The sequence below is a fragment of the Pleurodeles waltl genome, chromosome 1_2 (assembly GCF_031143425.1).
Source record: "Pleurodeles waltl isolate 20211129_DDA chromosome 1_2, aPleWal1.hap1.20221129, whole genome shotgun sequence".
Taxonomy (NCBI): domain Eukaryota; kingdom Metazoa; phylum Chordata; class Amphibia; order Caudata; family Salamandridae; genus Pleurodeles; species Pleurodeles waltl.
In genome coordinates, this window is record NC_090437.1 from 360,640,881 (window position 1) to 360,654,669 (window position 13,789).

At 43.4% G+C, this 13,789-nt stretch overlaps 1 protein-coding gene across 1 annotated transcript in view; it reads left to right on the forward strand.

Moving 5' to 3' along the window:
- Positions 1-13,789, forward strand: part of SLC44A1 (solute carrier family 44 member 1) — a 417,537-nt gene that overhangs the window by 367,878 nt on the left and 35,870 nt on the right. The window contains exon 11 of the mRNA XM_069239753.1: positions 1,631-1,787. Within this exon, the coding sequence (XP_069095854.1) occupies positions 1,631-1,787 (157 nt within the window). The remainder of the gene's footprint in view (positions 1-1,630; positions 1,788-13,789) is intronic.

Sequence of the window (13,789 nt, forward strand, 5' to 3'; positions counted from 1 at the left end):
TGGCTCACCATCCATGGCACTGAATGGAGTGCACTTCTTCTCAGAGGGATCTGCATTTGGGATCAGTCAAAATGCTGTCACTTAAAGTGCAGCTGTCCCGTTATTCAATGCTAAATGTGGTGGGCAGAAGCAAAACATGAATGATAGTTGAATAGAGCAATGGATGAAGAGGCCTGACCAAGAGCTCTTATGTTTCGTGTATGTGTAAACATTAATGTATGATTTTTTTTGTCATGAGGCTGATGAAACTACTAAAAATTTCTCTAGGCCAGATCTAAAAGTCTGTGTTCACTGAAATTCGCCATTCCCTCGTATTAGGGTGTGAAATCCTTTCATGAAGAGTCACTGGGACATTTGAGATTAATTTTGAGGATCATGAGACTGTTTAGTTTCTACTCGACACTTGAGTGTTTTTATATTTTTCAATGGCCAGCACATCCAAATGGTTTGATTTTAGCTAATGTCTAGCATATGCATCCTCGAAGAACCACCTTGGCAAGTCTGGTATTTGCCAACTTTTGTTTTGACGTTTTGAGATGATTTTAGATTACAGAAACCGAGTGTTTCACCAGAGGGCTTCCCATATACAGTCCATACCTAGACTGATAGCCCCACCAACTTAAACTCTGCTATACAGCTCTACCAAGCGCAAGCTGTCCCTTCTCGTCCATTCAGAGCAGCTCCTTCCTCCCTAATTTCTCCATCATTGGTTTCGTTTTACTAAGTTACACCATTGAAAGATCTGTCCCTTCCCATCCTTCAGTAGCTCTTAACTTAATACATTTGCAAGCTGGCATACCGGTCCCCAGTAGAAGTTCCCAGACATTGTAATGACCGTAAAATTCCTCTGAGTGATATGGATTCTGTTCAGATTGAGCACAGCCCAAATCTTATAGTCCTGACTGGAGCAAGCCAAACCCGATGACAAAAGAGCAGGCTGAGATGTTTGGTACAGAGGCAGTTCCTTGCTTGGCTTCACGTTCCAAAACATTTTCCTGTTCGCTAATGGTTTATCAGGAGTGGAGAACAGCACCCTTTCTCACCAGTTCCAGAAAGTGCGGTTCTCCACTTGCTCATGCAATAATGAGGGCAGAATTGGGGTGGAACAACAGTTGCTCGGTGTGCCTTGCTGGATCCATTAGTACACAGCCCCTTACTTTGAAGCAAGGCTCACTTCCTTGTTGCTGAAACCAAAAGTAAGTTTACAAGGGGAGAAGGAAGATACCAGCACACTAGGCAGCCACCTGACATGATTGAGTGCCTCTGACCCTGTGCATCCCCCTTGAATATTGAGGTAGCAGTTTAACACCTACTATGACATACTTCCTTTGTTTTTCGTTATCTTTGTACAGTGTTGCATGTGGACATAAGTTGCATCGTAGCTCAAGACTAGATGTGCTGGTTTTATGCCCAAGAAAGGCTTGATCCTGTGATTAGAAGTGGGAATGATGTTCAGAGTAATTCTTGTTCGAACTGTTAAAGAATTAAACTTCCAATTAAATATTTTTGAGGCACTACGTTCATTATTTCTAAAGCTTTTGAAAATCTGCCTGTAGCCCAATTTCACTTAGGGGTGTTTTTGTCTGTACCTCTTGTGACCAGGTGTGCGTTGTGTGATTTGTTTCTGCAGGGATAAAAGTCATCTGCCGTTCACCCCTATCCTGGGCTCCGTCAACCGCCTTCTCCGTTACCATCTTGGCACAGTGGCAAAGGGGGCCTTCATCATAACGCTGGTGAAGGTCCCGCGAATGATCCTGATGTACATTCACAGCCAGCTAAAAGGAAAAGTAAGAGGATGGGCTATGTGCCATTGTTTTCAGGTTCACTCTTGAAACCCTGGCAAACTTGAGAGGGTGCTGGTGAATCCAAAATAGAGTGAAGAAGGTTTTTGTAACATTCACACAGTTTGTTTTCAGCAGTTTGGGATGTGTAGAGAGACGATTTATTGACCTAACGGCTGCACAATAAGCATATTAGTGATTTGTATCAGTTTGTATGAAGATAGGCTAGGCTTCTCACATTTAGACCTTTACCTCTACACCAGCAAGAGTCACATTTTAATGCTGGTTTGGGATGTATTAGCAAATGTAATGGTTAAAGGAGAGCAGACTTTGGCCAATTCACCAAATTCGTACATTTTGAGGGATGCATCTGAAATGATATTAAACTGTATGGTAGAGAACTCTCAGTCTAACTGACATTGGTTTTGACAGCAGCTTCAACCAAATACTGTGTGTTGTTATTATTGGTGTATGTTGGTTAATCTGTTGCTATGAGTTCACTAATTCTAATAAAATACAACGTGTGTACCACAGCCAGGAGAGTTGAAGTTCAGTCCAGAACCCACTGGCTGCCAGGAGAAATGAGCAAATATATTGTGAGCATATTGCTTAGCGACTTGTAGAATATTTGATGTGCTTTTGTGCTCTAACTATGTACTTGACTTGTCTGTGTGCATTTACCAAATTCCATTTGCTGTCTGCAAAATTTGTTTCTCATGCCTGATTTCTTCCATCCAAAGAAGCGTTAGAAAAAGGCAATCGGTCTCAACTTTTTGGCTGGCAATGCAGACCAGTTGGCTTTGCCAATGCTCTTGGCAGATACTGTTCAACACCAACCGCAAATTGCAGCTGATGTGGCTTCTGAAACAGGAAAATAAAAATAAAATAAAAAGCGACGAACGGAGGAGCAATGGTGGAGCAGGCAGGGTCTATGGGCAAAGTAAATGCCTTCAGGATCGCAAAAATAACAGTGAGAGGGGTTTCGGGCGATACAGAGAAGGCGAAGCAATTGAAGAAATGTTTTTAAAAATGATTGACTAAAGCAAAATCTGAGGTCGGTGGGGAGGACAACATGAAAATTATTGAAGGTGGGCAGGGCCGGCTTTTGGGCGCTGACCTCCGGGGGGCGCTGTGTTTAGTAATAACTTCGGAAACTTGCGATTTAAAAGCACCTGCTGAAAAGTTCCTTGTGCGTTTAGCCTTCAAGAAACAATGAAAATGTCAAGATACCTCTTGTGATTAATGTTCCTGCTAGAGAGAGAGAGATGGGAGTTTTGCCTAGTGGCAGCTTTGACTCAACATAAAGTAGCATAGTGGGCTAATATGCCTGCTTCAAAAAAACAGAACTATGGGGCATATTTATGCGGCATATTTAAGAAAAATGGCGCTGCACACAGTGCAGCGCCACTTTTCTTGCACCCCTTAGCACCCACCTAATGCCACCATGTGTGCATAATATTTAAAATACGGTGCACCTTGGCGGTAGTTAGGGGACTAGTGTCAGAATGTTTTACTCTAATCCGGCGCTTTGCAGGATTAGCGTAAAAAATGTTGATGCTAATTTTGCAAAGCACCCAGAGGCCCATTGTAATCAATGGAAGCCTCCTTTGAATGCCTGCTCTGAGCAGGTGTTAAAAGGGCCTGTAAAAAATTACGCAAAGAAATCTGACCGATTTCTCTGCGTCATTTTTTTGGCCTCATGTAGCGCAAAGGGTTACGAAGTGGTGCAATGCATGCATTGTGCCTCTTTGTAAATATGGAGCAGTGTTTTTGGCCTTTTAACACCACATTAGTGTAAAAAAATGACGTTAGAATAGCACTAGGGGCTCTTAAATATGCCCCTATGGCAGTGCTTAATTTGTGCTTGATGTTGCTGATGCGGAGCACCAGCACTTATTTTTGAGGGTCAGCGCATATTTTTCTGCCTCAAGCATTTACTGTGAGAAAAAGACACATATGGGCAAGACAGAGGAAGAGAAAAATGAAAAAGCGTCACAATGGGGAAAAAGAAGAAATCCACAAGAGTGAGCTGAAGGGGCAGAGAGTGCCTGTAAATGGATTGGAGAGGCCCGATATGGCATTAGGATTACGCTGCCTCTGTATTCCGTGTTCACACATTTAATTGCAGCAGCAGTGTGTTTAAGAGGAGGGCTTTGGGCACAGGCACCTTTTTTATTTACAAATTAAGCACTGCTCTATGGGGCATATTTGAAAAACGTGGCGCTGCACACAGTGCTGCACCACTTTGCTTGTGGTCCTTATCATTCCCCTAACGCCACCATGTGTGCGCTGTATTTAAAATACGGCGCAACGTGGCGGTAGTTAGGGGACTAGTGTCAGAAGTTTTTTACGCTAGTCTGGCGCTTTGGAGGATTAGCGTAAAAAATGTTGATGCTAATCATGCAAAGCACCCAGAGGCCCATTGTGCCCAACAGAAGTCTTCTTTTAACGCCTGCTCTGAGCAGGCATTTAAAGTGACGGAAAATAACGACGCAAAGAAATCTGTCTGATTTCTTTTCGCCATTTTGTGCCCCCTCCTCCCCCCCCCCCCCCCCAAACGGGGGAATGGCACCATTCCATACATTATGCCTGGCGCAGGCATAATGTAGCGCAAAGGGATACATAGTGGCGCAATGCATGCATTGCACCACTTTGTAAATATGGCAGATGTTTTTGGCCTTTAAACGCCACATTAGCATTAAAAAAATGTGGTGTTAGAAAGGCTCAAGGGGCTCTTAAATATGCCCCTATATTTTAAGTGGCTATCTGAGTGGATTTGTAAAGCCAGCTTTCACAAGTGCTTTAAATCACATGAATGTATGTGAAAGGGGAGTAATGGAGAGATGAGGGGCACATTTGCCGGGTGGTAGTGAGTGAAACCGAGGAGGCGGTGTCAAATGCACATATTTGCAGATACTTACAAAGGAGTTTTTGACACGGAGAGCCGGAGTGAAAAATCAAATGACCAAAGGTCTGTTTATTTTTGCTGCAGCAAAGAGGACAGGTTTACCACTGGCATCCCAGGCCCGAAGTAAAGTGTGCTAGCATGAAGCGTTTAACAGTGATATTTATACTCATACATCAAAGGATACATAAAATGTGTAAATAATGATATACGTCATACAGATATTTTAAGGAGTTAATCAGTTTCCACACACCGGTTCCATTCCCAGCTTTGTCCTTGCCTCCCCTCTGCAGCTGCCTGACTCCCCACATTCTTGAGACCCTTCAAAGGATTACGTGGTTCAAAGGTATAGATATCAGCCTTTCCCTCCCCAAAATACCACAGCCGAGGTCAGTTAGTTATTTTGAACACACAATTATAATGAGTACAGTGCCCCAGTTAGGGAAAGAAACCAGCTGCAAGCCTATGGTGTGGAACCAGGCTTATTTTACTTAAACAAATATACATAAGATAACATATGTGATAGACAGTGCGTTCAGAGACAACAAAAGCTCAAACTTACACGTGTAAAAGAAACGAAGCAATTCAAAATGGATTCTAACAATCGACCCTTTTTGAGTTTTTTTTCTTCTGAACATAATCAACGTTTGAATAGTTCTAAATTTCCTCATATATGTTGAATTTTACTCCTACTTCCTTGAAATTTGCATTCATGGGGACATAAACAACCGATGGGTATGAGCAACCAGTATCTGTAGTGAGGATAGTGGGGTCAATAGCCATTAGGGAATTTATCTCTTCTCTCTGCATCATAGCTCGATTGGTTTCTAGTATTTTCACTGGCGGAAGTTTACACAATTTTCAACAGGAACAGAAAGCAGGTAAGCACTGTACTAACAAACAACTTAATACAATAGCTATTATTATAAAAAGTATGTCTTTAAACAACCAGCCCCACCCCCCAAACCAAGACCATAACCATGATAAACTCAAATCGCCTCCTTCATATTGGCCCCCCTTTTCAAATACCTGTACTGCTTCTTTTATTTTCCCAATATCCAATTCTATCTCTGATGACTTGTTGACAAAATAACAGCACTTTTGCTGGTACTGATGTTGGATTAAAACACATACTCCTCCTTGTTGTACTATAATCAAGTCTAGGGCAAGCCGATTTTGTATCGCCAATTGGGCTGCAGAGTTTATCTCTATCTGTACACTTCCTATGGCCTCCCTGGTGGCATTAAATGCAATGGCTAATTCAGCTGACATATTCATCATTGCCAGTTGTAAATCGAAAATTCCAAATCCTGGAATAAGAACATGTAGCACTTGAAATACCCAGTTCTTTCGCTCCTCCAGTATGGGTGTCCCTCGTTTGTACCTATGTGCAAAACTCCCCATGTTAAGGGGCTGGGAAGATGATATATTTGATATCACAGTAATGTTGGGTGCCAAATATGCCAGTGAACATATCCCTTCCCAGTTTAGAGGTAGTACTTTATATGCAGTTCTTCCACATACGAAGTACATGCCTCCCTGGATTTGTGAATTTATAATGCTGTATTTTATTCGGGGCAATCCTACACCCTCTGGGGTGTCATGCTCAGAATTATTGCAATACTTGTAATCCTCCCAGATTGTATTTAGCAATGATACATTTGCCCAGGGTGCAACATATGAACATCTAGCCGTCCAGAGGGGGCCAAGGAAAACCCGGGATAATATTACAGGTGAATTTTTCCCATTTCTATCTTGTTCTCTGGAGGGATCATATAACAATCCTTCTGGATCTACCAGAATCTAATTTTCTCCCACAGTCAGGTTCCAATAATTTACAGTGTAATTTTGATGAGTCCCATTAATTAACGCTGTCCAATTTCTGTCTATTTTCTCCTCTCCTTCAAGATCCCAATTCCCTGTTTTTATATCAAATAACAAAGTGTAAACACACTGTTCAGGAGGGATCTTTCCCATGTATTTTGCCTCTGGGTTTTGCCCATAAAAATAGGTACCAAAACATATGGGAAACATTTTAAGTGTGGCATTCTCTCCAGGCATCGGGGAGAGCTTGTATTCTGCCTGGGTATTAGGGAGCACCGCACACCTAGGGTACCATTGATATTCTTGTTGGTCACATCTCCAAGTGGTATTTGGTACAAGACACACTTCCCCTCTTTCATATTCGCTTGGTGATACTGGTACTTCATAAAGGCCTATAGGATCCTCAGGGTGTCTAGACAAGTGCCGGCAAATCCAGCAGTCAGTGAGACTTAATGTCTCCGCTAATTTTCCATGAACCTTTATCAATGGATGTAAGGTAGGATTTTGCAACAATGATGCAACACCACTGGACATTATACATATTAACATAAGGGTCACTAGGTACTTCATTGTTGTTTTGTAGAAATAGTTATAAGGCCACTCTTCCCTATTCTCTAGAGGGATATTTGTCCTGCCAAATTGATATATTTTCATAATTTTATTGTGCTCTCCTCCTTGGTCCTACAACCTTTCTATGATACCGTTTTACTCGTCTCAACCGCCTATGTGTGTTCAAAAATATACCCACACAATTACCAAATATATAAATGCAAAATATTGATATCACTATACTAATAATCATATACGTATAGATACAGATAAGTAAATTTTCCTTCAATGTTCACACCCACTAGGGTTCAGCACCGCCGTGCTTTCCACTCTAGCAGTTAGGCTGCACTGGTTGGTCCATGAACAAGTTTTTCAAATACAGGACAATAGATGTTGGCTTGATCCTAGGTCCCTTATCTTCTCCTTTTCGAGTTTTAACTCCTGGTGAGTCTCAACTCCCAGTGAGTAAGTCGCGATACTTCAAAGTTCATCTTCAGTATAGTTTGTCAGTTTCGTTCAGTGCCTCAGCAAAAATGAGGGCGGAGGCCAGCAATTTTCAACCAGATCAGTGATGTGCTTGGGTATTAAACAGAAAAGGGCACCTTTTTTTACCGCTGGGACTACAAACCGCACCAACCCTAATGGCTGGCCGCTTCCGTAGAACTGGTACTTGGTTTTTCTCGCCAGTCACAGAACTGTTAACTCCATTTACCCACTGCTTTTAACACAGATAATAGCGTTGCACAAGCTGCATCCCACTATGCTTGTGTTCTCGTTGAGACAATTGTTCTGACCAATGTTCTGGTGTCGTTGCACAGGCTAGTCACCCGTGTTCCTGTTCATGCTGAAAATTTAGTCATCACAGTCATTTACAACCTCGTCGCCCAAAGTGTGCGTAACAACAGTGAGGATAGCTCGTTTTAATGCTGGTACATCAATGGCATCGGAAATGCCGGTGGCGGTGAAAGCGGGGAACTGTATTTCATGAAGGCAGGCGTGCCGTATTCTGCTGAGCAAAGGATTCCTTGGCCATTCAGAAGAGACCTCAGTTTGCAATTCCAAGCTAGGAGCTATCAGGGTGATGTAAATGTAGCTTTTCGTAGGGGTCACCACCTTATGCACCTTCAAAATTCTGTTCATTTGGATGGGCGAGGACGCAGGTTGTATCGATGAGTTTGTTGATCTTCAAACAGCAACTCTTCGTCACTGGGCTGCTGTGTCACCTCAGGAGCAGAAGTAGCACTTGAAACCTGTGGAGGTGTTTCCTGTCTCCCTACTTCTCTGTAATCAGGAGACAATGGTAATTCTGCTGTTAGAGTACTTTGTAGTGGAATTGGTGCACGCTTACAGTGGCTAGCATGTATCCAGTTTTTCCTTCCTTCCACTTTCACCGCTGTCTGTGTTGCAAGCAGTACCTGGGCTGGCCCCCGCCACCTGGGCTGAAGACTGTTGGTTCTTTGAAAATTCTTTGTCATAAGCCAATCCCCTGGCTTAAAAGGGTGACCAGGGCCTTCAAGAGGAGTCGGTAGGCTGGCCTTGACCTGTTGGTGGATCAAACGCAAATCTTTAGTCAATTGTTTACAGTAATCTACAAACAAAGGATATTGCACTTCAGAAAGCTTCTTTGGTCGTGGTACCCCCCAGATATTGGCTGGCCTCCCCATGACAACTTCATAGGGGGATAATCGTGACTTGCTACTGGCAGTCATCCTGATGGACATCAATGCTAGGGGCAAAGCATCCGGCCATTTTAAGTTGGTCTCAGCACAAATCTTAGCTATTTTGCTCTTCAAGGTGTAATTATACCTTTCTACAAGGCCCGCTGATTGTGGGTGATTTGCAGCATGAAATCGATGTTTGATGTTAAGGGCGGTACAGACCTTCTCCATTACCTCATTAGCAAAATGACTGCCATTGTCACTCCAGACTAATCGTGGCAATGCGTATCTAGGAAAATATTCTTTTAGTAATATTTTGGCGGTAGAGAGGGCACCATTGTCTTTTAATGGGTAGGCCTCTATCCATTTTGAAAACATGCATACTACCACTAACACGTATTTCAGTTTGTTACACGGTTCCATGTGGATAAAATCCATCTGTATAGCTTCAAAGGGGAGATCAGGAGGGGCAAAGTGGCCAGGGGGCGTAGGGGTCCCTTTTCCTGCATTGTGCACTGCACACACCATACAACTTTTAACCAGATTATTAGCAGCTTTGGATATCAGAGGATTACTCCAAACATGGTCCAAAGTTGTCTTGATGCCTTGGGCACTGATGTGTGCAGGACTGTGGGCCATAGTAACCATAGCGTGTACATAACAATTAGGTAACATCCATCTTCTTCTGTCTGTGTCATCTGTGTAACAACCCTCACTGTCTAGTCTACCGTTCTTCTCCCACTGTTCCCTTTCCTCTGCTGTTGCTTCTGCTTGAATATCTCTTACACACTGCATGGTATTTTCTAATACTTCGTTCTGGGGCTCTCCCTTGATGCTACTCTCAACATATGCATTGTCAAATGGTGCTCGTGCTGTTGCTTTCGCTGTAGCATCTGCAAAAGCATTTCCTCGTCCTATATCATCAGTAATTTTTTTGTGGGCACTACACTTAATGATTGCGACCTGACGGGGCAGGCTGAGAGCATTCAAAAGTGTCACAATCAAGTTGCCATGCTGAATGGTAGTGCCATGTGACGTGATAAAGCCTCTATTCGCCCAGAGTCGCCCAAAATTATGAGCTACTCCAAACGCATATTGGCTATCAGTGTAGATATTAACACTAAGATGTTCACTTATTTCACAAGCTCTGGTGAGGGCAATTAATTCTGCAGCCTGTGCCGAATGTTGCGTGATTCTATGAGATTCAACCACTGTTTTTACTGTGGTGACGGCATAGGCTGCAGTGGTCGTACCATCTGGTAACTTGAAGCAAGACCCATCTACAAACAGCTCTCCCTGTGGGTCAGATAGGGGAGTGTCTGTTAAGTCTACCCGTCCCTTGGTTTCTTCCTCAGTGGCAAAAATGCAATTATGATCAAATTCCACATTGTACTGAGGGAGGGGTAGTAACGTAGCTGGGTTCAAGACATTGCACCGCTTCAAAGTAATATTTGGACTGAACAATGTTAATTCGTAACCCGTTAGACGAGCACTGGTGAGGTGCTGCGTCTGTGTCTTGTTTAACAAAATATCAACTGCATGAGGAACCATCACAGTGAGCGGATTGCCACCAACAAACCCTTCACTTTGTTTCACCGCAGCTGCTGCAGAAACCACTCCTCTAAGACAAGTAGGCAAAGCTTGCGCCACAGTGTCCAAGGTGGAAGAGAAGTATGCACAAGGGCGTTGTCTCCCACCTTGATCCTGTGTCAAAACAGACAATGTACAGCCATGCTTTTCATGCACAAATAAAACAAATGGTTTGCTGTAATCCGGATTACCCAATACAGGAGCAGAGCACATCGCCTTTTTTAAATCTTGAAAAGCCTCCTCACATTTGTCAGTCCAAGGTACAGGAGAGGGCACATCTGAAAGTGTCAGAGCAGTCAATGGTTTTGCTATAAGTGAAAAATTTGGAATCCACTGTCTGCAAAAGGATGTAAATCCCAAAAATGCTCGGACTTCAGAAGGGGTGCGTGGTGCAGTCATTGTATGAACCAGTTTAATTCTGTCTGGATGTAATCTCCTTCCCTCCTTATAGAGGAGGTGTCCTAGATAGGTGACCTCCTCTCTACAATACTGCAATTTTGGGAGGGACACCTTATGGCCCAGAGGTGCTAAATGATGTAATAATGCAACAGTATCAGTCTTACATTGTGTCATGGAATCTGAGGCAATTAAAATATCATCAATGTACTGCAACAATGCAGAGCCTGAAGGTGGATTGAATTGGTCTAATTGACGTTTAAGACATTGACTATATATACTCGGGGACTCAACAAATCCCTGAGGAACTCTTGTCATCGCGAATGATCTACCAAAAATCGCGAAGCTAAACAAATATTGAGATTCTTCGGCAATTGGAATGCTAAAGAAAGCATTCTTCAAATCGATTACGGTGAAAAAACACGCAGAGGGTGGAATCATGGTGAAAAGACTATTCATGTCTGGGACCACGGGAAACTGGGGAATTACTATTTTATTTATTTCTCGGAGATCAATAACTAATCGATATACTGTGTTATCAGTAACTGATTGCTCACCATCTAATCTATTAGCATCATTTTGTTTCTTTACAACAGGAAGGATTGGACTGTTACATGGGCTGCTCACTATTTCCTTTATGACCCCTGCATGCTCAAGATCAGATATGACTGCCTTGAGCCCTTTTTCGCTTGATTTAGGTAATTTGTATTGAGGAACACGAGGTAACCGGGCACCTGGTTTGATTTTTATTACAATAGGGTCGATATCCATAATGCCTACATCATTCTTGCCTTTGGCCCATAAGCGAGGGTCTATTTCCTTTAGCTCTGGGGGTAAGTCGTATTCCTGTGAGAACATGCACCGAGTTGGGGAAACACTATCCATAGTTACATAGACACCATCCATTGAACAGTGAATAACTGCATTTAATTTCTTTAACAAATCTAATGCAAACAAGTTTTCACTGCAACCTGATGTTAAAGAGAGTGGCGTGTGTACTGTAAATGGGCCTACAGTTACTCTCATAGGTGTTGAGATGGGGCTCACCACGGGGATCCCAGAAATCCCAATTGATGTGGTATGAAGCCCAGACAGGGGAGCCCCGGGGACTGCAGAATGTGCAATAGATGTTCTGGTGGCACCAGTATCTAGAAGAAACTTATGGCCCTCTCCTTCGATTTTTACATCAATGTAGGGACCATTCTGATCTACAGGAATACTTAATCGCCCCTGGCCCTGTCTGTGGCTGTCCTAATAATTGTAGGATTCAGAAAAGGAATCATCAGCATAATATTGTCGTTCAAATGCATTGTCAAAAATATTAGTGTTACGCGGGACCTGATTCTCATTCTGCGAATTCTGATCAATTCTACCTCTTCCTCGTCCTCGTGCATTACCTGCCGCGTTCCCTCTATGAAGTGACATACTTTGTCTTCCTTCCAGTAATGGGCAAGTATCACGCCAATGTCCATCCTGCTTACAGTAGGCACATTGGTTGATATTTAATCGGCGGTCTTGGGGTGGTGCAGATGCAACTCGGCCTCGACCCCTTCCCCGTCCCCTTGGTGGGCCACCCCTTTGCTGAGGGGTTGTATCCCGCTGGGGGTATGCCTGCTGTAATAATACCTTTTTCTTCAATTCTTTTACTGACTTCTCATTCTTTTCTAATTCTTCCTTGTACCTGCTCTCATAGTATTGTGCCATCTGTAAAATCTCTGCCTGTCCCTTCGTCATCCACGAACTCTCTGTTGCTTTTAATTTTTGTGATATTTCAGGTAGAAGGCCATTAACAAAGCGTTCTACAAATAGTGTGACACCTGTTACGGTGGCGAGGTCTTGACCACTAAAATCTATGAAAGCTTGTTCAATTCTAGTAAAATAATCTGGGACATCTTCACCTATTTTCTGTTTATAAGTGGCAAGTTTTCCCCAATCCACAGTCTGAAGAGGTATAACAGTTTCTAACTTAGTCAATATCCGGTTAGGTAAATTTAAAATATCCTGATGCGGCAGGGTTCCTGGTGCCCTTTGTGCTTCCCGTGCTTCTAAACCCCCCCATGTATTTCCCAAAGTAGGTGCATCATCTACTCTTCTAATTTTATGCCAAACTTCAGGACCCAATAAAACACCAAAAAAATAGTCAATGTCTTTGAGTGTCATGGTTGTGGTGGAAATGGCAATTCTAAGGTCCCGATAGAATCCAGCTGGATTCTTTCGAGGGTCTGGCAAGTCTTTCTTTATAGCCATTACCTCCTCCCTTTTCCATGGTATATGGACAAATTGGGCCACCGGCACGGGAGCTGGTTGTCCGGCGGCAGCTGCTGCTGCAACTGCAGCTGCAGTGGGCATATCAGGGTGCACTTCCCTCATTGGGTACCCCTTGTCATATATATTGAGAACATCTTCCCTGGCTATGACACAAATGCGTACTCCCTCATTTATGCTGTTACTATCAAGAATACAAGCCACACTGTCCCGCCATAATTGGTGTAATTCTTGTTCATAAGGGAGAGGGGTAGAATCTGTAATACAAGACTTCCAATCCCTCTCCAATTTTTCAATCATATACTGTAGTGCTAATTGCTGTCCAAAATGTGACATCTGTTGTATTGTGTCCATAATATCGGTGTGGGTGTAAATAGGATGTGACATCCAGTTCTCTGACTGATTCTTGATAACCCGTTTTTCCCCATCCCCAATAGTGGAGCGGGTACTCGGGGGCGAAATCGACTTAATAGGTGTGCTCCATATGGGTGAAAGTGAGTGTGTGGCTGTGCACTGTCGGCGTTGTCCATTTGGGGTATTAGGGGCAGGGGACATTATTGGTAACCTTGCAGTGCTGGCTGGTAGTGGTGGGGCAGGTGGCGGAGGGATTAGGACTTGGGCTATTGGGGTTGCTTGGGCTAGAGGCTGTGGTGGTTGTGGCACATGCTGCTGTAGTGGTGCACCTGGATTTCCCAAATTGTGCCCTTGCCCTTGCTGCTGTGCCCCCATGATAGGTTGGGCTACTGCAGGGGGTGTGTAAGGTGGAGGTGCAGTAGGGCTATTATCTAATAGCTGTAGCATTACCTCATCTTCCTCTAATG